Here is a 26,426-nt window from a genome sequence, read left to right as displayed (position 1 = left end):
CGTGGAAAGAAAGATCGTCGGTATGCCTCTGTGTGGGCTCTCTCTCTCTGATTTCATCCTCGGTCTCTTCGCGAGATATACGTAGGAGGGAGCAATATACTGCTTGACTCCTCGTTGAAGGTATGTTTTCGAAACTTCAACAAAAGCCTGTACCGAGCTACTGAGCGTCTCTCTTGCAGAGTCTTCCACTGGAGTTCATCTATCATCTCCGTAACGCTTTCGCGATTACTAAATGATCCTATAACGAAGCGCGCTGCTCTCCGTTGAACCTTCTGTATCTCTTCTATCAACCCTATCTGGTACGGATCCCATACCGGTGAGCAGTATTCAAGCTGTGGGAGAACAAGTGTACTGTAACCTATTTCCTTTGTTTTCGGATTGCATTCCCTTAGGATTCTTCTACTGAAACTCAGTCTGGCATATGCTTTACCGACGATTAATTTTATATGGTCATTCCATTTTAAATCACTCCTAATGCCTACTTGCATATAATTTATGGAATTAATTACTTTAATATGCTGACCTGCTATATTGTAGCTAAATGATAAAGAATCTTTCTTTCTATGTATTCGCAGCACATTACACTTGCCTACATTGAGATTCAATTGCCATTCCCTGCACCATGCGTCAATTCGTTGCAGATCTTCCTGCATTTCAGTACAGTTTTCCATTGTTACAACCTCTCGATATACTACAGCATCATCCGCAAAAAGCCTCAGTGAACTTCCGATGTTATCCACAAGGTCATTTATGTATATTGTGAATAGCAACGGTCCTACGACACTCCCTTGCGGCACACCTGAAATCACTCTTACTTCGGAAGACTTCTCCATATTGAGAATGGCATGCTGCGTTCAGTTATCTAGGAACTCTTCAATCCAATCACACAGTTGGTCTGATAGTCCATATGCTCTTTGTTCATTAAATGACTGTGGGGAACTGTATCGGACGCCTTGCGTAAGTCAGGAAACACGGCATTTACCTGGGAAGCCGTGTCTATGGCCCTCTGAGTGTCGTCGACGAATAGCACGAGCTGGGCTTCATACAATCGGCTTTTTCGAAACCCATGCTGATTCCTAAAGAGTAGATTTCTAGTCTCCAGAAAAGTCATTATACTCGAACATAATACGTGTTCCAAAATTCTACAACTGGTCGACGTTAGAGATATAGGTCTATAGTTCTGCACATCTGATCGACATCCCTTCTGAAAACGTGGATGACCTGTGCCCTTTGGAACGCTACGCTCTTCTAGAGACCTACGGTACACCGCTGCAACAAGGGGGTCAAGTTCCTTCGCGTACTCTGTGTAAAATCGAACTGGTATCCCATCAGACACAGCGGCCTTTCCTCTTTTGAGGAATTTTAATTGTTTTTCTATCGCTTTGTCATCTATTTCGGTATTTACCATAATGGCGTCTTTGGAGTCTTAAGCGATTCTAGACTAACATCAGCTCACTACGTCCAGTCTCAAAGGTAACTATGGTTCATCGACCGTTACAGCGCCTTCTTAAGCAAATCTGATTTACATCCTCATAATGGCACTACTAGCGCCTCTCTTAACCGACTGGCGCGAAATCTCCTTCTTGGTGAAGGGACTTTTCCCCATCAGTGTAATTGCAATGCGACAACACATTTAAATTCTCTCTTGCGTCTTGCAGGACAGGTAAGACCTCGAACGCCACAGAATTCGGCGAACTTCGGCGTACTGGTCTGGGGCCATTCGAAGAAGACGAATGCTTCTGTGAAAGGGTTTAGTCACGATGACTCCGTTTTAGAAATAATCGAGGTCAAAAGTCTTCCCGCGGGATTCTTTTCGAACCTGGCAGTGACATTAGAACACTACGGAACAAGGAACTTTTATCTATACATTTCAAGCCAGATATGTAATAGTTTGGGAGAAATTGAAAAATTGGTGATTAGATCAGTTGCAAATATACTTGAGCAGGAAAGTTTTTTCGCAACATGGGCAGTTTCACATTACACAACGCTTCCTCATGGCTTCCAACCGCAATTCTTCTAATATGTTCTAGTCTATGTTGACTGTCGTGTATTCATAGGCGCTTGCACAGTGTCTACGGAGATCTGGCAGTGAACAAACGCACGATGAGTCGTTGGGCGAGACGTTTTCATCGTTGCACCAAGGTCGCGCAAACATGTATGGTCTCTCGCGTGCAGGCCGGCCGCATGCAGCTGTCAAATCTGCCTTATTGGAACGTGCGGACACACTCATTCGGGGTGATCGACAGATCACAATCAAACACCTCGCTGTGTAATTGGACGTTTCGGTTGAACGTGCTTACACACTCGCCCACCAGTTGCGGAGGTGTGTGCCTGTTGGGTTACCTCGTCGATTAACAGGAGAACAGAAAAAGCTTGCATGTGTTTGACACAATGAAGAATGCACTCCGAGGGAGGCAGTACGTGGATGATGTGATTATTAATGCAGCAAGACTTTCGTTCCGATGTCGGGCAGTAGAACATAGGCCCTCCAAGTAAGGTGGCGAAAGAACAGAGATTATGATGAAAAATAGGGTATTGTAGCCAAAAGAGTAGGGAACTACGTGGTTTATTGAAATCCTGAATGCTATCAGGAAAAAATGTGTTGATTTACTTACTCAAGGCCCTCGTGAACACCTAGTGGCCTCTGGCGAGTAGCGGCTAAGCTTCCCTAGTTTCCCACGAAACATCCAGCAGCATTTTTGCATACATAGTAGCAGATTTTCATTTGAGTACAGACGTTCGTAAGAGAGACAGGAAAGCGAACTTGTCTGCGCCCTTTGCGTGACGTACCGTTCTGGAAACACCGGAAGGCTGGTCACGGAACACGAACACGCGCTGGAGCGTGGTCTCCACATCCGGTCTGGCTGTACTGACCAAAAGTATTTGGATTCGCGCATGCAATTGATGGATTGCAACTACCAGCCGCAACTGCTCCACACACGTTACAATCATCAGTAACTAACAGGATGGAGCAGCTTCGTCTCCATCTTCCTAGTACGAAGCCTACACTGGCTTGGATCATGCTTTCCTGTCCGATAACCGGTTTTCGTACCGACTGCTATCACTTATCGGCGACAGATAAGAGATGATCTTAAATATATTGAAGAATGATGCTTCGTTTTGAAAAGTAAGTTGCACAGTATAGCTTCTTAGATGTCCACGGAAGAACGGAAGATGGGTAGAAGTGGACCTTGGGCAAGATCAATTTGGGTTTTGGGGAAATGTAGAAACGCGTGAGACAATACTGATAGCATTTTAGAAGACATACTGAAGAATAGAAAACCTGTATGAATAGCATTTGGAAATTTAGAGAAATCTTTTGAGGATGTTGACTGGAAAATACTCTTTGAAATTCTCAATGTAGCAGGGATAAAATACAGGGAACAAAAGGTCATCAACAGCTTGTGTAGTAATCAGGGTGCAATTAAGAGAGTCGAGGGACATTGAAAGTGGAGGCAGTAACTGCAAAGGAAGTGAGGCAAGGTTGTAATTTATCCCCCATGTTATTCAATTCACGTACTGAGTAATCAGTAAAGAAAACCGAGGAGAAACTTTGAAAAGTTTTCATTTCTTCTTCGTTAATTTTAACTCTCGTTTCAGTTTGCCGATGACAATATAATTCTGTCAGAGGAGGCGAAAGACTTGGAAGATCAGTCGAATGGAGTGGACAGCGTCTTGAAAAGAGGATAGACGATACACACTAACAACAGTAAAACGCAGATAACGCTATGAAGTACAGTTTTGTTAGGTGAAGCTGAGGGACATAGATTAGGAAAGGAGACAGTAAATGTAGAAGATTATTTTGTTGAATCGGCAGAAAAATAACTGACAATGGCGGGAGTAGTGAAGATACATGGTGTAGACAGGCAAAACCAAGCATTCCTAAAAAAATTAACGGCAACAAGATATTTTTAGTTCTTTGGGTGTTCACTTGTCTTCCTCTCTACCGAGGAATGAAAACCGTTCAAATAGGAAGAGTTACTGACACGTGGCGCTATAGAAGAATGTTGCAGATCACTGGGGCGGGGGGGGGGGGGGGCAGATCGGATGAGTAATGAAGACAGATCCGTTTGCGTTCACCAACTAATTGAATTATTAAATTACACGCTGGTCTGTCGACATCCGCCATTCGCAATCAGCTGTCGTTTCATAAGGCGTAATTGTCTGAATAATACGGTGTCTAGGACTCCGTTAAATTACGTGCTCAAAATGAAACAAAATGCAAAGGAAATTCTTTTTTCATTGTTACTTCTCTGTGTGAACTTATCAACCCAGAGGTTTATGTTCCAAGATTAATTTGCTGCATATCCTCCGAAGCAAGGAACTGCTGTTTCATATTTCAAAGTTCTTTCCATGCAGGTAGCGAATAAGTAAATGCCAGGAGAGATCATAAGAAAACGGCGAAACAAAACACGGTGGCCTTCACGTCACATACGGTAGTAAAAACGGTGTACTACTCGCATTCTGAGAGTTCCGTACAGACTTCATTATGTATGTAGATACTGATAGTAATAATTTCGCCTGGCCCAAGCCAAGTCTTTCTACTGGATTACCCCAACCATCCAACTGTCTCTCAGCTTAAGGCTGAATTCGACCGCCGGCCGTTGTAGCCGAGCGGTTCTAGGCGCTTCAGTCTTAAACCGCCCGACCACTACGGTCGCAGGTTCGAATCCTGCCTCGGGCATGGATGCGTGTGATGTCTTTAGGATATTTAGGTGTAAGTAGTTCTAAGTTGTAGGGGACTGATGACCTCAGATGTTAAGTCCCATAGTGCTCAGAGCCATTTGAACCATTTTTGATTTGGAATTCGAACCATGTGCTGGTTTTGGCAGCTTCACATTGTTGACAGTTGAAATCTGGGTTAAAATGAAGACTGAAAAACCAGTGGTTCAAATGGCTCTGAACACTATGGGACTTAACATCTCGGGTCGTCAGTCCCCTAGAACTTAGAACTACTGAAACCTAACCAACCTAAGGACATCACACACATCCATTCCCGAGGGAGGATTCGAACCTGCGAACGTAGCGGTAGCGCAGTTCCAGACTGAAGCGCCTAGAACGGTTCGGCCACACCGGCCGGCCAAGAATAAGAGTCTTAAAAGACGTGGAAAGCGTGAAGTTAGACATTAACAGCAGAAGCAGCCTCTGCAAAGCATGCTAACAACCTATTATGACTAGCTCTGATTTGTTCTAACTGATAACTTAAGGAATTACGAAAAGCAATTCCTTTAAAAAAATCCATTTCTCCTACGCAACTGCTTTTTATAATTACTGCTTTCTACTAGGCAGTCGTACAGCTTGATATGCTACAGAGAAACCCATCACTTGTCATTTTACTGGAAAAATTAAAAAAATCTGTGCAGCATAAACATTAATTCTAACCGCAATTGGTGCTAAATTATAGGAGCGGCTGTCGCTGTAACAACTAGTAAAGATTAGTGAGCGTATTGAAGCCTAGATGCTAGATTTGTAGTGTTTCCACAAAGTAAATAACAAGTATTGACCGTTTTACACTTACGCGTACTGCATTGTGAACTAGTGAAACAGGAGGATCTGCGTGCAGTAGGTGTTAGAGGGGGGGGGGGGGGGGGATGATACGTGAAGCAAAACATATTGTAGTTTTGTGGAAGGGGGGAGAAATGGAAGAAATGAAGTAGAATTTCTTAGAAAATAGAATCCGAAACTATTAAACCCTATGTTTATTAATCACCAAACATTACAAATGCTTGCACTTCGTAACAGGTACCGTCCCTAATATTAAAACGTACTTAATTTCGCTGACAGGTAGGTAATGTTCAGACACATGCGACTGCTTTGTTTACTTACATTTGTATTTTTTTTTTTTTACACTGTCTTGTAACATGAGAAAAAACATCGTGTACTGAATATACTGGAGGCTTTCAGACCTCAAAACCGTCTGGCATTTTTAGTTCTAAGTAAAACCGTGGCGAAGGCGAAGTGACTTAGGACATACAAGGGTAGTAGCAGCTGTAGTCAGTCATTTCTTGTGAAATCTGAGTTCTTCAGAACTGACTCTTAACGTACTCTGTGTGGCGGGCCGGAAGTGGGTTTGATTTACGGGGCTCGTATTTTTTTCCTGGTGAGGAGGGGGTGGGGTGAGGACAGCTGCTCTTCCCCATCCCTCGCTAGGTACGCCCCTGATTTTGGACACGCCGGTGACGTAAATAGGTTCGATGGCTTAAGGCTTGGTTATCAGCTGCGGAGCTGATAGGTCTGGGCTCAGCCGATAGGAAGCGGGCCCACTGCAGTCTGAAAGACTTACGAAGAAGACACACCGAGTGCCATAACACAATTTACCAGCAACCCAGCAACTTCTCTCATTAAGAAAAGAAATAACAAAAAACACGTGTCTTGGCTTAACCGTAGACACTCAACCGTTTCTGAGAAATCGACGGCCGAAGTGTTCGATGTATTTTCCATGCGTTTTAGCTCGCGTTAATCTCAGCCTCAAACATTTACGCCCCCTGTTTGAAACTCGATTTATTTTGGTTTATTTGTTTCATTTATGTAACCATATCCGTAGGAGGTTACTAGACGAATGTTCCTTACCAAGCTCGAGGCTACAAGGGCATTAAATTAACTGTAAAATTAAAACTGGCTTTGACAATCATGTCATATATTTACTGTATAATATATGCATCTATGATATTTTCAGGGGCTACAACCATTTTAAATTCTCGTATTCAAATGTTTGAATCTTACATCAGTTCTTGTATTTTATTCTTATGTTTATTCTTCAGAAAGATTTGATGCATTCCTTTGAATAATACCTGTCGCAGAAACATTCGATACAGACACCACGAGCATCTCGCGAATGCAGGTTTGCCACAGTGACATTTCTTCGCGTGAATCTCACTCGGGAAAGAAACATCGGTAACATCAGTGAAGATTTCACGCGTTGCCAATAATTTCGCGGAAAACCATGCATAACGTGTCACTTTTCCGAAAACTGGTGCTTACAGTTGATTACGAATCAGGTACACTACAGGAATTTCACCAAAAATATTTTATTGAGTTTTTATTTTTTTAATTGATTCATTAGAAAAAAATTAACAGACGAATAAGGAAACGTTATATCAATCTACTGTGGAAAAAATTCGTATAGTAATCTTCAACAGACATAGGTAATTAAATGAAAAATTAAAATAAAAGTAATAGTCGGGTTTTGGACAGAGGGAGCAAAATTAACAAGTCGCACTGTTAACCACTGAGCAACCATTTCGTCTGATAATGTCGCGCGGTAAAAGACATTAAGTACCTGGAAAATACCTCGTAAACTTCGATCGTCGTTTTTTCGGAAACGGTCGAATGTATGCGGATAAGTCGAGACACTTGTTCGCCTACTTTGACCCCTCTTCCACCATGTGAAGTTTCTGGGAAATCAGATTATGGCAACTGTTCTTCTCGTGAGAGGTGTGGAGGCAAGAAAACATGGGTGATTCATCTCTACGCAGGTGAACTGACCATGACAAACAGTAAGTTATGTGCCGACCTTAATAGTACTCGAATGGAGCACTGTCCTCAAAGAAAAAACACAGTTGCGAAGCAAACCAACATAGATTTAAATAACCCGTGGCGGTAACGCAGTAATAGATGAAAACCAGGACAGAAAAGGTGAACTGCAGTCTCTGGCGCGTGGCATCCTACTGCGCATGCGCGACACGTGGTGACGCTAAACACGGGCTCAGAGCCCGCCAAGGTCGGGCGGCAGCTGATGGCCGCGTTACTGCATAACCGACTCGTAACCGCCAGCCTACCAGAACACAAGCTGCTTATCTGGCGGACTTCAGTGTCTCTGCAGCTGTTTAATGCAGCGTCAGGTGCACTACGCAGCTAAGACGCTGAGCGGGGCTTGACAATCAACAGTAGCACTTGCTCTAGCTGACGAAACTTGTCTACCAAACTCGCTTCAGCTTCGTAAGGAAAGCGAGGCGGCTCTGGGTGTGTACCTGTATTAAACTGTGGATCGTAGACGAAGCACGTAGGGGGCTTCTTGGGAAACCCCCAGCACCGCCGCCGACACTGCTGAACAGTCGCGCCAGAAAGGTTGCTGCTGTGCTAACAAAACGGAGCGGAGAATTCCGCCGTTGCAGTGACTGCGAAAACCAACGCGCAATTGAGCCCTGCGAACAAGACCAGAATGTCTCTGCCTTTACAAACGGAATGCCGTTTACGTCACATGCTTTGATTCTAAAATTTAAAATTTATAATTAAACGACAAAAATATTACTACAATCCTCTCATTTGAAAATTCCACATAAATTACACGCAGTGGAGAGCCACCCACAGTGACACTTAAGGCAACTTTCACATCTTTTTTTCATTGAAAGTTTCTTTGTTGCTTCCGTTTATGACAACTTATTTCGGAAACTATAAGCTTTGATAGCCGAATTATCAGTCCACATAATGAAGATGTAGCTACGACAGGAAAAAATAACTCAATTTCGACTCATATTGGTCTTACCAATGCGCCATGCACCATTCACGAATGGGCCAGGAAAAAGGGTAAGTCATTGTGGTGCGAGATGTATCCTCCGTTCTTCACCGAAAAGTGTTTAGCAAAGCACAGATGTAGATAAAAAATAATAGGCACAGTCTCGCAAATCCTCCATTCGTTTTATCATTTCTTTAGGCTTCCATGGCAGAGAGTACTAAGAAATAAAAAAATTAATTTAGGAACAGTAGAGATATGGACACAGAGAGGAACAACAATTTTTTTATATATAGAGAAAAGTCAGTTAGCAATAACTTAAAGCGATAAGGACTTCGCCTAATCCCATAGCAAAGACAAACACCAAATCAAGCGTTTTTCCACAACAACCTCCAGAAAAACATATTCGACGCACTGATTGCAGACTATAAAATCAAAATAAAAACATCAATTTAGAAATGTATCGGCAATAGTATTAACTTCAGCAGCGACATTCGACTGAAAAAAGAAAAAAACACAGGAAAATTGTGATCTGTGACTAACATTTCCTCAGCGACGTGAAAAAACATCCTGCTAGTAGTATTACATCCTCAGATTTTTTTCTGAGATTATCAGCCACTCTCAGAAGTGGACAAAACAGAAGATTTTACACATTAAGAAAAGTGTGTGAATATGACCACTCTCTTTTGTTTTAAACTTAAAGGTACTGTCCCTTGGAAAAATGCTAAAGATTTGACCTTCATTGACAACAGCAGCAAGGTAAGGATCAGTATCAATCATTTCTATTCTATATCAAGAAACTCGTAAAATAGCAATGAAACGAATGGGCTTTAAATATGGGTCCTCTCTAAAAAGTTTGAAAGTCTTAAAATGGATAAAAATTCAAAACGGTATACTAATCAACAAAAAACAACTTTTGTATTGAAGCATTTTAATTTAAAAGTTAAATAAAATTATATTTACAGAAATCGCAAAATTAAATTCTCTTTCAGTCCTTATATAACGCATTAAACCCACACTTCCCCGCAAGTATTGGGAAAGAACATTTCAGCACAAAAAGAGGCAGATTTTTATGTTCAAGTCTCATCGTTGATATCCGATTCATTATCGGTGTCCACGACGAAGGAGGCGCAAGAGGCTGATGAATCAGACCATTTCGTGGGTTTAATTTACTTTTTCTGAAGGCCTTTAGCCTTCTTTCACCTGCCTCTCAGCTGGCCTGCAAGCTCAGACTCAAAGACTTCTTCTTGACAGCATTTGTTCAACTAATACTTGTCCCAGCACTTCCGGTTTCGCGTCGCCGAGTGATGGTTCTCTTCTTTAATTTGAGACCAGGGCATAATACACTGAAGCGCCAAAGAAACTGATATAGGCATGCGTATTCAAATATAGAGATAGGTAAACAGGCAGAATATGGCGCTGGGGTCGGTGACACCTATACAAGACAACAAGTGTCTGGCGCAGTTGTTAGATCGGTTACTGCTGCTACAATGGCAGGTTATGAAGATTTAAGTGAGTTTGAACATGCTGTTTTAGCCGGCGCACGAGCGATGCGACACAGCACCTCCGAGGCAGCGATGACGTGGGGATTTTCTCTTACGACCATTTCACGAGTGAACTGTGAATGTCAAGAAATCCCCGACATTGCTGCGGCCAGAAAAAGATCGTGTAAGAACGGGATCAACGACGACTGAAGAGAATCATTCAACGTGACAGAAGTGCAACCCTTCCGCAAACTGCTACAGATTTCAATGTTGGACCATCATTGAGAGTCAGCGTGCGAAACATTCAACGAAACATCATCGATATGGGCTTTCTGAGTCCTGCTATGAAAAGCAACATGTGGGATTCTTTTTGTAGTTCTAACAGTTGTTAACTGCTTCATTTCTTATACATCCGTTGTATTTATTAGAGTATGTGCGCCATCAACCTGTGTAGTGTTTCTCCATCGAATTAAGTGAGATTCTCGAACTACAGGTCATATTTTATGCTACATATGTAAACAGATTAATAACATGAACAAGAACGTCCTTTGTTTTATTTCTTTTGCTTTACTATGGTGTATTTCTTCACTCAACTATAAATCATTTTGCAAGTTTCGGGAATCATTTTAGGTTCTAATTGTGGGGATACAACAGCACTTAATTTGAGGCCAGTGGCTAGAAATCGCAATGTAGCTTATCTTCCCAGCTCACAGCCTCTCTCACAACTGTCTTATTTTCGTTAAGAATGTTTTGACGATGTTCAGTAGCTCCTAAATGCACGATTCATCCATTCTTAGGAAATTACGAAAATCATCGGCTCTCAGCTGCTTACGTAACAGTGCGGAAGTAAATTTCTTTCCGTGCATTAGCCATTTCTTGGCCCACAGCTTTCTTTCTTTTTTTTTGGGGGGGGGGGGGTTGTAGGGTTTTTTTGGGGGGTGGGGGTCTTATTACCTCTAAAACAGCGAAGACAAACACTCATCTTTGTTTCTGTATGAAAGTAAGCGGTATGTAGTGAAACATAAACTCAATGAACTAAAGTTAAACAAATCACTTAGTGTAGTTGGTCGAGACGTGTGTAGGCTCCCACGAAATTGGTCGGTTGGTCAGTCGGCTGATAAATTGCTGCGTGCGTCCGTTTTTACACCTTATCCTCTAAATGGTGATTACTTTGTACAAGGTTACAAATAGTTTACTACTGCTACAGGCTGCCAATACAAGCTGAAATAACGCTTGTGCGTGTGCCTTTGCAGTTCCACTGCAGACAGAATTTAAAACAGTAATGTGTGGTAGCCCGACACTAACCACGCTCATTGCTGCAAACGATGAAGCGCCGGCAAACCAAGATCGACGCAAAATCGCTATTCGAAAACTTAGTAGAACACGAGTCAACAAAGCTTCAAATCGAAGTACAGGACAAGCAAACGACGTAATGGTAGTATTCGATTTTCGTCTTAGCTGTGGTTACTGTGACGAAGTACAGCCCAGCCTGCTCGATCCGCTTGCCTGTCCGGCTCTTTGTCTGCGGTTGAAGGCTAATGTTCGGCGCGCCTCCTAGGTTTGCAACCGCAGAGTGCGAACTGTAAGCCGCATTACGCGTGCCGATGGCTGGACCGAGACGGTGCGTTCGGGCCAGCGGTCGGTTTTCATGGGCTGCGGTCGCAGTGCTACAGTCATCGGAGCACTCCGTCAACGGTCGACATCGGCCGATCTTTTCAAGTCAGTGAGCCAGTACGTGCACAGTCTCGGTGCAACCGATCCCAGCGGCCGAACGAACAGACTTCTGTCTTCGGTCGGCGGAAGCCAATCAGTTTATTTACTTCAGTCCAACAGGGGGATGTTACCACAGGCAAAAAATGGATTATGTGAAATTTTTAAGTTTAGTCCAAAGAAAGAAGGTTGTCGATTTTTTATTGACTGAGAAATATATGTTCACCGTAATTAAAATTATTCGCCGGCCATTGTGGCCGAGCGGTTCTAGGCGCTTCAGTCCGGAACCGCACTGCTGCTACGGTCGCAGGCTTGAATACTGCCTCGGGCATGGATGTGTATGATGTCCTTAGGTTAGTTAGCTTTAAGTAGTTCGAAGTCTAGAGGACTGATAACCTCAGATGTAAGTCGTATAGGGCTCAGAGGCATTTGAACCAATAAAATTATTCGGTTACATTTAACGGATTGCGTAAATTGAAGGATAGGTCTGCAGATGATTTGCGAGAAAAATTCAGTTACAAATTGTATTCTGCTTCTTATTTTACTTCACCAGGCTTAATGTGATAAGCTTCACTGAGTACTTCTGAATTAGTAGAATTTGTCAGTAACATAAGTCATGGCGAAAGCGATATGCACATATAGAGATGGCAGTAGTGTCGCGTACACAAGGTATAAAAGGGCGGTGTATTGGCGGAACTGTCATTTGTCCTCAAACGGTTCATGGGAAAAGGTGTCCGAAGTGATCATTGCTCCACGACTGGAATTAACAGACTTTTAATGCGGAATGGTAGTTGGAGCTAGAAACATGGTACACTCCATTTCGGAAATCGTTAGGAAATTCAATATTACAAGATCCATAGGGTCAGTACAGTGTAGAGAATACCAAATACCAGGCACTGTCTCCAACGCGGACAACATAGCTGCCAACGGTCTTCACTTAAAGTGCGGGAGCAGTTGCGTGGTCAGTCTAACAGACAAGCAGCAATGAGTGAAAACGCGTGAAACAAGCGCAGAAATGAATGTGTGACGTATGACGAACGTATCTGCTAGGACAGTGCGGCGAAATTTGGCGTTAGTGGGCTATGACAGCAGACGGTCGACACGTTTGCCTTTGCTAAGGCCGTGTCCTACGTGAGCGACAGAAGAGAGCGACAGCGAGCGACTTCTGGATTGCGACACTCCAGCGACAAGCAGCAGCATCGGGCGAAAAGCTTGGTTGTCCTGCGAGCGAGCGACCGACCGTGTCGCGCTACAAGATGGCTGCTTAGTGCCAACCAGCTGTTTCTATAAAACGGCATCCCTAACCCGTACAATACTGTAGCTCGAAAGTGAGGCTACAAGATTAGGTTTACTTAAGAAAATAATGTGAAAAGGAATGCTGTGCATGAAATTTATAAAGAGAGGAATCTCCATGGAGAATTTAATAAATATCATCAACTACGAACATCACCAGACATATTCTTCAGCATTCGACTGGCTCATCAATAAATTAAATATGAATGTTATTTTTACATGATCAAGAACATTTAACAGCCAATAAAATGCACAGGGCTGACTACTACATGACTAACTATGATAAATACTAAGATAAGTAAACAGATTGGAATCATTGGATAAAAGCTAGTTGTGGTGTAGAGGTAGCTCGTTCCAGATCTCGTGTTCAGAAGAGGTCATGTGTTCGATTCTAGGCTGGTCTTACATTTTTACTGACTCCAATACTATCTCTATACTAAGTTTTATGTATACTTTATACACTGCATAGGGAAGTATATTTTTAAGGTCTTGCCAAAGAACTTGATATTCACACCTATCCCAGTATATCACACATATTTAATTCTACATCTACATCTACATGACTACTCTCCAATTCACATTTAAGTGCTTGGCAGAGGGCTCATCGAACCACAATCATACTATCTCTCTACTATTCCACTCCTGAACAGCGAGCGGGAAAAACGAACACCTAAACCTTTCTGTTCGAGCTCTGATTTCTCTTATTTTATTCTGATGATCATTCCTACCTATGTAGGTAGGGCTCAACAAAATATTTTCGCATTCTGAAGAGAAAGTTGGTGAATGAAATTTCGTAAAAAGGTCTCGCCGCGACGAATAACGTCTATGCTGTAATGACTTCCATCCCAACTCGTGTATCATATCTGCCACACTCTCTCCCCTATAACGTGATAATACAAAACGAGCTGCCCTTTTTTGCACCCTTTCCATGTCCTCCGTCAATCCCACACCGCGCAGCAATATTCTAACAGAGGACGAACGAGTGTAGTGTAAGCTGTCTCTTTAGTGGACTTGTTGCATCTTCTAAGTGTTCTGCCAATGAAACGCAACCTTTGGCTCGCCTTCCCGACAATATTATCTATGTGGTCCTTCCAACTGAAGTTGTTCGTAATTTTAACACTCAGGTACTTAGCTGAATTGACAGCCTTGAGAATTGTACTATTTATCGAGTAATCGAATTCCAACGGATTTCTTTTGGAACTCATGTGGATCATCTCACACTTTTCGTTATTTAGCGTCAACTGCCACCTGACACACCATACAGCAATCTTTTCTAAATCGCTTTGCAACTGATACTGGTCTTCGGATGACCTTACTAGACGGTAAATTACAGCATCATCTGCGAACAGTCTACGAGAACTGCTCAGATTGTCACCCAGGTCATTTATATAGATCAGGAACAGTAGAGGTCCCAGGACGCTTCCCTGGGGAACACCTGATATCACTTCAGTTTTACTCGATGATTTGCCGTCTATTACTACCAACTGCGACCTTCCTGACAGGAAATCACGAATCCAGTCGCACAACTGAGACGATACCCCATAGCTCCGCAGCTTAATTAGAAGTCGCTTATGAGGAACGGTGCCAAAAGCTTTCCGGAAATCTAGAAATACGGAATCAACTTGAGATCCCCTGTCGATAGCGGCCATTACTTCGTACGAATAAAGAGCTAGCTGCGTTGCACAAGAGCGATGTTTTCTGAAGCCATTCTAATTACGTGTCAATAGATCGTTCCCTTCGAGGTGATTCATAATGTTTGAATACAGTATATGCTCCAAAACCCTACTGCAAACCGACGTCAATGATATAGGTCTGTAGTTAAATGGAGTACTCCTACTACCCTTCTTGAACACTGGTGCGACCTGCGCAATTTTCCAGTCTGTAGGTACAGATCTATCGGTGAGCGAGCGGTTGTATATGAGTGCTAAGTAGGGAGCTATAATATCAGCGTAATCTGAAAGGAACCTAATCGGTATACAATCTGGACCTGAAGACTTGCCCGTATCAAGCGATTTGAGTTGCTTCGCAACCCCCAAGGTATCTACTTCTAAGAAACTCATGCTTGCAGATGTTCGTGTTTCAAATTCTGGAATATTCCATTCGTCTTCCCTGGTGAAGGAATTTCGGAAAACTGCGTTCAATAACTTCGCTTTAGCGGCACAGTCGTCAATAACAGTACCATCGGCACTGCGCAGCGAAGGTATTGACTGCGTCTTGCCGCTTGTGTACTTTACATACGACCAGAATTTCTTCGGATTTTCTACCAAATTTCGAGACAATGTTTCGTTGTGGAACCTATTAAAGGCATCTCGCATCGAAGGACGTGCCAAATTTCGCGCGTCTGTAAATTTTAGCCCATCTTCGGGATTTCGCGTTCTTCTGAACTTCGCATGCTTTTTCCGTTGCCTCTGCAACAGCGTTCGGACCTTTTTTTGTACCACGGGTGATCCGTTCCATCTCTTACCAATTTATGAGGTATGAATATCTCAATTGCTGTTGCTACTATACATTACAATGAACCATGAAATTTTACAGTTATTTGATGTTGCGAACGTAATACATCAGCAGTAAGTGTTAAGGCCGAGCGTGTCAATTACTCTAAATAGTCTGTAAAAGTAAAGCTTACAAAATTTTTGAAAAGAAAGTCAAACGTTTTATGTAATGATTTGTCTAAAAGTAAGAAATAAAAAATATTAGAGAAACATTTGGTGCACTTCATTTTCTGTTCATGATTTTGAGCATCGTTCAGAAGCATGTAGAACGTTTCTCTGATCTACTTATTTCTTTTACACAAATAATTTCATAAAATATTTGAGTGATCTTTCATTTTTTAATTTCAAGTTTTATTTATAAAGCATGATTCCTAATGTACTTGATTCGAAGGAAGCCTTTTTGACATTTAAATACCGCACCAATGTATCTTTTAATGTGCAAAATAGCTAAGTCTTGAACAGATGAAATTTTTGACACTTCATTTACAGCAGCTTTCATATGCAATTTTCCTCAGCTCATATATTAAGATTTCGTTAACTCCAAGCAGTTAAATATTTTCATGCCAACTAGACCTCATTCTGGTCACTTTGATGCCCCGTTTACATGTTTCTCTCCATTTCTTTGGCTATGGAAATTTGGACAGAACCTCATGGTGTAAGTTAGAGGGAGTCTTGTTTTCGCTCTGCTCACGCGTTTACAAAAACGTATTGAGTGTTAATCATATGATAAAATAGTCCTTTTTGCATGCTGTTATTTCCAAAATGCGATATATTGAACCTTTTATGAGATACGACCACTCGATTTCCGAAGAGCAGGAAAGGTTCGAACGCACTGCGGGCGACCCATTACCGGAATTAACAACCAATATCTCAAGAATGATAAGAGATATCATTCCGGTCTCAACGTTAAATACGATTCGGATATATTGGTTACATTTCATATGCAATAATGTATGGCCTTAAATAAACTATACGGAAAGTGTACACAATGTGATTTTAACTCTGCAAATTTTTAAAACTTTCGTGCAGCACAGTAACTAGGACGAATAACGAAAATAAATTCAGACTTATATCGTTTAAAGATATCAAGCTATAGCTTACATAAGAATCAAATTTTTTCACCAAATAGTTTCCATAAATCGGATGTTAAGTAATTCATAGTTGCAGTCGCGTCCGCTCCACTGCTTTGCCGAGAAGACACGTTGCTGTCGCTCTCTGTCACGTGTGCTTCAGCGACAAGGTTCAAACAGGTTTGAACTCAAACGTCGCCAGTTGCAGCGGGAGACAGGCAGCGATACAGATGTGGCTCACGTAGGACGTGTCCGTAACTACACCTTCCGTTGTGTTTCGTCGCCTGAAGCTGTTGTGTGCTGTCGCTCGCTTCTGTCGCTCACACAGGACATGGCCTAACAGCACGACATCGCCTGCAGCGCCTCTAATTGGTTCATGACCGTGTGGACTGGACCCTAGACGACTTGAAAATCGTGGATTGGTCAGATGAGTCCCTGTTTCAGTTGGTAGAGCTGATGGTGGGATTCGAATGTAGCGCATAACCGACGAAGCCATATGGATCTAAGTCGTCAGCAAGACACTAGGCAAACTGGTAATCGTTCCATAACGGTATGAGCTGTATGAAGAATAGTAACTGTTCCGAAAGAACAGATACCAATGATGACCATGCAGCTTCTCTAGAAAGAAATGGTAATTAATCGAAACCCTCAGCTGCCAACAGGTGTTGTTGATATACGTCAATGGGGACAGCAGAAAATGTGTACCTCGAGCTGTGTTTACTTGGAATGACTTGGGTCCTCTGATGCAACTGAACCGGTCTTTGACTGGAAATAGTTACTTTCGGCTACTTGGAGACCATTTGTGGCTACTCATGGATTTCCTTTTCCCAAACAAGGATCTCGTATCACCGGGTCACAACTGTTGATGTTTAATTGGAAGAAGATTCTGCACATTTCGAGCAAATGATTTGGACACCCACATCACCCGCATGAATTCCATCTAACATTTATGGGACATAACTGAGATGTCAGTTCGTGCACAACATCCTGCACTGCTAATTTTTCGCAATTATGGACGGTTATAGATGCAGCATGGCTGAATATTTCTCCACGGGAGTTGCATCGACTTGTTGAGTCCATGCCACGCCGAGTTGCTGTACTGTGCCGAGCAAAAGGTGCTCTGAGACGATATTATGAGGTATCGTATGACTTTTGTGACCTCAGTGCAGAGCAAGTATAAATTTTAGAAGAAAGGACAGTGTTGCGCAAAACTGGAAGACGAAAGCACACTTCGCATGATTTGTCACTCCTAAGTAACAGCGCTCAACGAAACTTGGACCATACTAAGAGAGACCGAGCGGGATGGCGCAGTGGTTCGACACTGGACTCGCATTCGGGAGGACGACGGTTCAATCCTGCGTCCGGCCACCCTGATTTAGGTTTTCCGTGATTTCCCTAAATCGCTCCAGGCAAATGCCGGGATGGTTCCTTTCCAAGGGCACGGCCGACTTCCTTCCCCGTCCTTCCCTACTCCGATGAGACCGATGACCTCTCTGTCTGGTTTCCTTCCCCATACAACCCTCCCCCCCCCCCCCCCCATACAGAGAGACAACTGCTACCATATAGTGCAGAAGGTAATTAAATGTCTCCTGGACGTTACAAATGGTGCGTAAAATCGTGTGCGATTACCACGGGCTGGCCTGTGTGGCCGAGCGGTTCTAGGCACTTCAGTCTGGAACCACGGGACCGCTACGGTGGCAGGTTCGAATCCTGCCTCGGACATGGTAGTGTGTGATGTCCTTAGGTTAGATAGGTTTAAATGGTTCTAAGTGTTGGGGACTGATGACCTCAGATAAGTCGCATAGTGCTCAGAGACATTTGAACCATTTGATTACCACAACACTGTAGGCTCTGCCACGCGCTCCTCTGCTTGTCGCATGATTGGTAAGGAGTTCTTGAGGTAGGACGTTCCATTCCTCCAGCACCGCGCTTCCCAACTTCTGGGTGCTGGTTGGTGCATGTGGACGTTCTGCGATAGGTCACCGCACCGTGTCCCACACATACTAGGTAGAACTGAAGTCGAGGGACGGATAGGCCAGTCCATTCGCCGAATCCTGTCTCGTTGTGCTCGATGCGGTCGCCCATTGTCGTCCATAGAAATTAAGGTCTTTACCTCGATGTGCTCTTTTGTGACACTGTCTCAGTATCTATGGGTCTGTGTAACAATCTTGGTGTCATTGTAGTTCATCAAGTGACCGAGCTCCAGACAGTGTTTTGCTATGTCTGATTTGGTTGCCTATCTGAGTCTGTTGTGACTCTGGTGTTCTTTACACCTGATGTCCACAATCCTCGTGGTCTGGCCGATGTATGACATCTCACACTCGCATGGTATGTCGTAAATGCGTGGCTAAGCAGGCTCATGCCTCGGGTTATACTGATGATAAAAAGGTAGTACCAAGTGTTTTTGATACCCCTTGGGCAAGGGAGCATGTGTGTACACAGCAGAAGGATCGTCTTAGCGACACTGTGATACAATACAGGATTAAAGTAAGAATTTTACACATTTTCTCCTGCTTAGGCAAATGGAGCAAATCGGTTGGTTCTCTTTTCTACCGAGGGCTTGATGAAACTCAAGGAATTGTAAGGTGTCAGGCAAATCCAACACATTCCATGAAAACCCTGACATAAGCAAATCCAGTAGTATGTCACATAGCTCTGAATAAATCATGACATTAAATTAACCAAAATAATACGAGTAACGAGTGAGCAGATGGAATACCACAGAGTAACAAGAATGCCTAAATGCATGTCATACCTTCCCACCGTGAGACAGACGCAGTTCAGAGGGGAGAAACGAGAACAGAAGCCGAGAGCAGAACTGTGTTAAGCTAGAAGGCCCTACGATAAGGGACGGACTGGACACCCACCTCGCCAGCTAACCACTAGGGCCACACCACCCGCAAGTTTTAGCATGAGACTTTTTCGCATCTCTGTTACATTGCAAACTTTAAAAACATTGCCACACCTCGAAAAGTATAACGTTTCTCATTGGATAGACAGAATTTTTGTAGGCGGAGCTTAAGGTTAACATTAGACCCTGATTGGTCAGATGAAAACACAGCCAGATAGTTTTTTTTTTTAAACCAACTTCGGTGAACTGTAGTAAAGAGAAGTTAGGGGAGTTAGTTCCGAGACGGCGAGCTGGATGGCTGCTGCGCTGGCCGCCGCCCCCCTGACGAACACCGACAAGGTAATGAACGCACGCGATGCCGCATAACAGCGCATAAAGCTTCACTCAGAACTGCAGAAGTCTCACCTGTTACACCCCCTTTTTTGCGTAATGCTAGATTCGATCGTCAATTAAAGCTCATGGTGTTCACATTTGCCACTTGAAGCAAAAATCTGAAATGCGATGATGTTTCTGTTATATAGTAATTGAGAAGCCACATCAGCCACTGTAATTTACGACAAGATAGATAAATGATTAAAGATAATTTAGGGTCACTGTAGACCATTTTGATAGTTTTTCTCTTTTGTGAAACTTAATTTAAACCTAGATTATAGATGTGATTGGCATAGGTCATCCTTCGATCCATTGTAGAATTTGGAAACCCATTCAGGGAATATTCGTTCACATTTTTGTTGAACGCAGTTGGTTTTTAGCATCCTGTATTAAAACACTTCGTTTTATCAATAGCGCAATTTATAAACAATGTTTTGTGAGTAGAATAAAATTTCCAATGGTAAACTTAACTGCTTTTTCTACGTTATTTTACCTGTTAACTAAAAATAGGAAAGCCTTGAACCCCTTCCACTAAATTTAGTTAATATTGAGATTCTTTTACAGGGAGTGCAGTGGAGCTGACGCTGAAATCATTAAGTATTTGGTTACATCATCGCTAGTCTCACTGAACTCTTCTGAATTCTACGTGTCATGTGTGGTCTGGCGTCTCCTTACCAGCAACAGGTCCCAGGTTCACACTAGTCAATTCCCTAAAAAACACGCTCAGAGCGTCGTTGCGCGGAAGTGTTAGGGAGACACGATATAGAACAGACAGACACCACCATGAATGTTAGAGAATCACCATTAGCTCATGGGCGGTTCTTCGGAGAACACCAAAAAGAGATTATTTTTTACTATTTTCTCCGTCACTAGCTGACCGAAAACCAGAAGAGGTTTCCAAGATGACTATGTACAGCTAATGGCTGACATTTTTACGATACATTTCTAGATCCCGATTTCGACCAACCCCGAAAATTTTCTTGGTATCTTTATTCGTTTCCAAGATGCATTGGTTCAAATTTACCGTGCTTTTACACGTAAAATCCGGCCTGAGGCGGAATCTAAATAATAAACAAGCGCAGCAAATTCTTGAGATTTTAGCGGTATATCCTCTGGGCATTTATCTAGAAGATCCATCTCGTCGTTTTTAGAAATGTTTATCTGTTATAAGAAATGTTTATCTGTTATGAGAAATGTTTATCTGTACTTGTATTTTGGGTACCAAAACCCAGCTTCTGATTCCGAAACGGCTATGCGCAGCCAATGACTTATTTGTAAGATGTATTTCTAAGAGCCTGATCTCGAACAAGCAAGAAAATTTTCTTCATATCTTTATCCATTTCCGAGTTACAGAGGTACAAATTCGCCCTGTTTTTGCATGTAAAATACAATATGAGGCGAAAATGCAATTTCTAAAGTAACGTAGCACGAAGAAATATGCTGTAAAGGCTCTCGGTTATCATTGGAAACCCCATGTTGTAGTACCGGAAAATCGGTTTCCATTCAATATGAACCGAGTGATGAAAGGTCCAGGGGAGGATGTTGTCCCACTTAAAGACGTGTCGTGTCTGACCCCCAAAAATTGCACCTAATCGCAGCGTAAGGCGCATGTGTAGAAGCGGCACCTGAGAAGTCTGATATGCACAGCGTACAGTTGACATGGAAGCAGGTAGAGAGTTAACCGAGTTTGAAAATGGGATTACAATCGATGCATCGGTCACAGCATATCGGAAATTACACAAGAATAGTGGTTAGAAAGACAACAATGTCAAAGGTGTATATTTAGTATTACTGTGACAATGTTTTCACAGTTATTTACACTCCTGGAAATGGAAAAAAGAACACATTGACACCGGTGTGTCAGACCCACCATACTTGCTCCGGACACTGCGAGAGGGCTGTACAAGCAATGATCACACGCACGGCACAGCGGACACACCAGGAACCGCGGTGTTGGCCGTCGAATGGCGCTAGCTGCGCAGCATTTGTGCACCGCTGCTGTCAGTGTCAGCCAGTTTGCCGTGGCATACGGAACTCCATCGCAGTCTTTAACACTGGTAGCATGCCGCGACAGCGTGGACGTGAACCGTATGTGCAGTTGACGGACTTTAAGCGAGGGCGTGTAGTGGGCATGCGGGAGGCCGGGTGGACGTACCACCGAATTCCTCAACACGTGGGGCGTGAGGTCTCCACAGTACATCGATGTTGTCGCCAGTGGTCGGCGGAAGGTTCACGTGCCCGTCGACCTGGGACCGGACCGCAGCGACGCACGGATGCACGCCAAGACCGTAGGATCCTACGCAGTGCCGTAGGGGACCGCACCGTCACTTCCCAGCAAATTAGGGACACTGTTGCTCCTGGGGTATCGGCGAGGACCATTCGCAACCGTCTCCATGAAGCTGGGCTACGGTCCCGCACACCATTAGGCCGTCTTCCGCTCACGCCCCAACATCGTGCAGCCCGCCTCCAGTGGTGTCGCGACAGGCGTGAATGGAGGGACGAATGGAGACGTGTCGTCTTCAGCGATGAGAGTCGCTTTTGCCTTGGTGCCAATGATGGTCGTATGCGTGTTTGGCGCCGTGCAGGTGAGCGCCACAGTCAGGACTGCATACGACCGAGGCACACAGGGCCAACACCCGGCATCATGGTGTGGGGAGCGATCTCCTACAATGGCCGTACACCTCTGGTGATCATCGAGGGGAGACTGAATAGTGCACGGTACATCCAAACCGTCATCGAACCCATCGTTCTACCATTCCTAGACCGGCAAGGGAACTTGCTGTTCCAACAGGACAATACACTTCCGCATGTATACCGTGCCACCCAACGTGCTCTAGAAGGTGTAAGTCAACTACCCTGGCCAGCAAGATCTCCGGATCTGTCCCCCATTGAGCATGTTTGGGACTGGATGAAGCGTCGTCTCACGCGGTCTGCACGTCCAGCACGAACGCTTGTCCAACTGAGGTGCCAGGTGGAAATGGCATGGCAAGCCGCTCCACAGGATTACATCCAGCATCTCTACGATCGTCTCCATGGGAGAATAGCAGCCTGCATTGCTGCGAAAGGTGGATGTACACTGTACTAGTGCCGACATTGTGCATGCTCTGTTGCCTGTGTCTATGTGCCTGTGGTTCTGTCAGTGTGATCATGTGATGTATCTGACCCCAGGAATGTGTCAATAAAGTTTCCCCTTCCTGGGACAATGAATTCACGGTGTTCTTATTTCAATTTCCAGGAGTGTAGTTATATGTTCCATAGATCGTCTGAACGATTCTTTTATCGAAATTATGTGGAACGAGTCAGTTTACGGGACATTAATACACGATTAGTGTTAACATTAACGAACGTTATTTTTTCGTCCAACTTATGCAGGTGTACTTAAAAACTTAGTGTTTTTTTCTTTTTTTTTTTTACAGCCTACCAGTTTTTAAATAGAAGGAGTTAGCCAGGGGAAATGGTTTTAGGTTACATTTACACTTTGCTTTGCCACCTATCAGATATATTATGTTACTGGGCAAAAGATCCAAAAATTTTGTTTCTGCATATTGAATCTCTCTCTGAGTCACCGACAGCTTCAGTTATGGGTAATAAATCTAATTTATTTCTGGTATTGTTACTATTCTTCTTTATCTCTTAGCGAATTCTGACGGTTCTGTTAAAATGCCTAGCCCCTTGAAGAGCTACCTACTTTCTAAACGGTGGGTTAGCCCATAAAATTATCCCAAAAGACATTAATGAGTGGAAATATCCAAAGTATTCCAAGAGGTTAATTCGTTTGTTTCTAGCAACTGTACGGAGAGAAAAAGTAACTACACTTAATTGTTTGAGAAACTCAGTAATATGTTTCCTCTAGTTTAAGTTTTCCTCAACTTGTACACCTAAAAATTTCGAGCATTCTACCCTATTTACTGGCTCTATTCATGTCCTACCTCAGTTATCGGTATGATTGTATTTTATGTACGGAAATGAATAGTGTTTTTATCAAAATTAAGGGAGTGCTCAGTTTCAGAGAACCACTTAATACACTCCTGGAAATTGAAATAAGAACACCGTGAATTCATTGTCCCAGGAAGGGGAAACTTTATTGACACATTCCTGGGGTCAGATACATCACATGATCACACTGACAGAACCAAAGGCACATAGACACAGGCAACAGAGCATGCACAATGTCGGCACTAGTACAGTGTATATCCACCTTTCGCAGCAATGCAGGCTGCTATTCTCCCATGGAGACGATCGTACAGATGCTGGATGTAGTCCTGTGGAACGGCTTGCCATGCCATTTCCACCTGGCGCCTCAGTTGGACCAGTGTTCGTGCTGGACGTGCGGACCGCGTGAGACGACGCTTCATCCAGTCCCAAACATGCTCAATGGGGGACAGATCCGGAGATCTTGCTGACCAGGGTAGTTGACTTACACCTTCTAGAGCACGTTGGGTGGCACGGGATACATGGGGACGTGCATTGTCCTGTTGGAACATCAAGTTCCCTTGCCGGTCTAGGAAAGGTAGAACGATGGGTTCGATGACGGTTTGGATGTACCGTGCACTATTCAGTGTCCCCTCGACGATCACCAGAGGTGTACGGCCATTGTAGGAGATCGCTCCCCACACCATGATGCTGGGTGTTGGCCCTGGCCTCGGTCGTATGTAGTCCTGATTGGGGCGCTCACCTGCACGGCGCCAACCACGCATACGACCAGCATTGACACCAAGGCAGAAGCGACTCTCATCGCTGAAGACGACACGTCTCCATTTGTTCCTCCATTCACGCCTTTCGCGACACCACTGGAGGCGGGCTGCACGATGTTGGGGCGTGAGCGGAAGACGGCCTAACGGTGTGCGGGACCGTAAACCAGCTTCATGGAGACGGTTGCGAATGGTCCTCGCCGATACCCCAGGAGCAACAGAGTCCCTAATTTGCTGGGAAGTGGCGGTGCGGTCCCCTACGGCACTGCGTAGGATCCTACGGTCTTGGCGTGCATCCGTGCGTCGCTGCGGGGCGGTCCCAGGTCGACGGGCACGTGCACCTTCCGCCGACCACTGGCGACAACATCGATGTACTGTGGAGACCTCACGCCCCACGTGTTGAGCAATTCGGCGGTACGTCCACCCGGCCTCCCGCATGCCCACTATACGCCCTCGCTCAAGTCCGGCAACTGCACATACGGTTCACGTCCACACTGTCGCGGCATGCTACCAGTGTTAAAGACTGCGATGGAGCTCCGTATGCCACGGCAAACTGGCTGACACTGACGGCGGCGGTGCACAAATGCTGCGCAGCTAGCGCCATTCGACGGCCAACACCGCGGTTCCTGGTGTGTCCGCTGTGCCGTGCGTGTGATCATTGCTTGTACAGCCCTCTCGCAGTGTCCGGAGCAAGTATGGTGGGTCTGATGTACCGGTGTCAATGTGTTTTTTTTTTTCCATTTCCAGGTGTGTAGTTCTTCGAAAAACATAATTAACAAAATCTTCCATTTTATTTCCTATGATAGGATTTATTATGAAAGTAATGTCGTCTGCGAAACGTACCAATTCTGCTTGTTGAATGTTAAGTGGAAAGTCATTCACATGCATATGGAATAAATGTGGACCCAAAATTAAACCATGTGGCACTCTCTTTGTGATCTCACCAGTAGCTAAAATTTCTACACACTTGCGCAAAGCGACCGCACGTTTTTAACATCACTTTAAGCGCGCAGAGTCAAATGTGCTGGTGGGTAGCTTAGCGTAGCGTAGCGTAGCGTAGCGTAGCGTAGCGTAGCGCAAGTCAGAGCACCGCCGATTCGGACGTTAGGCTTCAGGAACAATTTTCTGTCGCGGGTACATGGAGACGAATGCGCCTTATACGCCCGCTCAGTGTGTAATATAGATGTTCCGGCAACTCCCGAGTCTTCCAGCCAGATTCCCTTCATCGAACCCTATTAAATATCAGACACTGCAGCTCTGACAAACAAGTGAAACAAAAAGACTGTAGAGAGCAGAAAAGGAAAAAACAACATCAGCTTCAAGGTAGTGCAGTACATTTGTTTAGCAGCTCGCTGTCACTGGCTCCGAAGACAAAAAAGACCACGTGCGGCAGTTGAAACTAGGCGTAGAGCCTGTGTAGAGAACCAAACAACTAAGTAAATTCTCGTATTTCTGGCAAGGGTTAAAGTGTAAGCAAGACTACCAGCAGGACGTACTAACACCAACAACGAAAGTAAAAATCCACTTACGGGATATACCATATAAACGGAGAGTATATAACGTAATTAATTCTGAAAGCAAGATAAAGCAGAGACATTTATCGTCACAGATTACAACTTTAAAACAGTTTGAAAGTGGAGAAATAAATTATGCACGAATCGCTTATCCGTTTAACAGTAGTTGCAGGATTTATAAACATATTTATATCTGATGAACAACAGTTTCACATATTGAAATTAATTCCTGAAATTTAACCTAACTGTTATAGATTCAGTACCTAAAACGCCATATGAAAATTTATGCCCGATCGGGACTCGAGAGGGTTTTCCGCTTGTCGCGAACGGTCGGCTCACCACTTAGGTCACCAAAGCGCGCTCCCTGGACCAACCCAAACTGCCATTCGTCACACACCACTTGGGTTCGAGTCCTTGTGCGGCACAAATTTTCATACGTCGCTTCAGGTAACACATCTGTACCTACTACACTTAAGCTGAATTTCGGGCTGTATGAA

At 43.9% G+C, this 26,426-nt stretch overlaps 1 protein-coding gene across 4 annotated transcripts in view; it reads right to left on the bottom strand.

The window, feature by feature from the left end:
* LOC126278180 (carotenoid isomerooxygenase) overlaps nt 1-26,426 on the bottom strand; it is a 323,874-nt gene that overhangs the window by 165,485 nt on the left and 131,963 nt on the right. For 2 of the 4 annotated variants that reach the window (XM_049978086.1, XM_049978087.1), the window contains exon 2: nt 7,971-8,144. The exons of the other annotated variants lie outside the window; for them this stretch is intronic. In XM_049978086.1, coding sequence (XP_049834043.1) covers nt 7,971-8,144 — 174 coding nt within the window. The remainder of the gene's footprint in view (nt 1-7,970; nt 8,145-26,426) is intronic. 4 annotated transcript variants of the gene reach the window in all.

Source organism: Schistocerca gregaria, chromosome 6 (genome assembly GCF_023897955.1).
Source record: "Schistocerca gregaria isolate iqSchGreg1 chromosome 6, iqSchGreg1.2, whole genome shotgun sequence".
Classification (NCBI taxonomy): domain Eukaryota; kingdom Metazoa; phylum Arthropoda; class Insecta; order Orthoptera; family Acrididae; genus Schistocerca; species Schistocerca gregaria.
The sequence above is the reverse complement of the archived record's forward strand: the minus strand, read 5'-3'. Positions and strand labels throughout refer to the sequence as shown.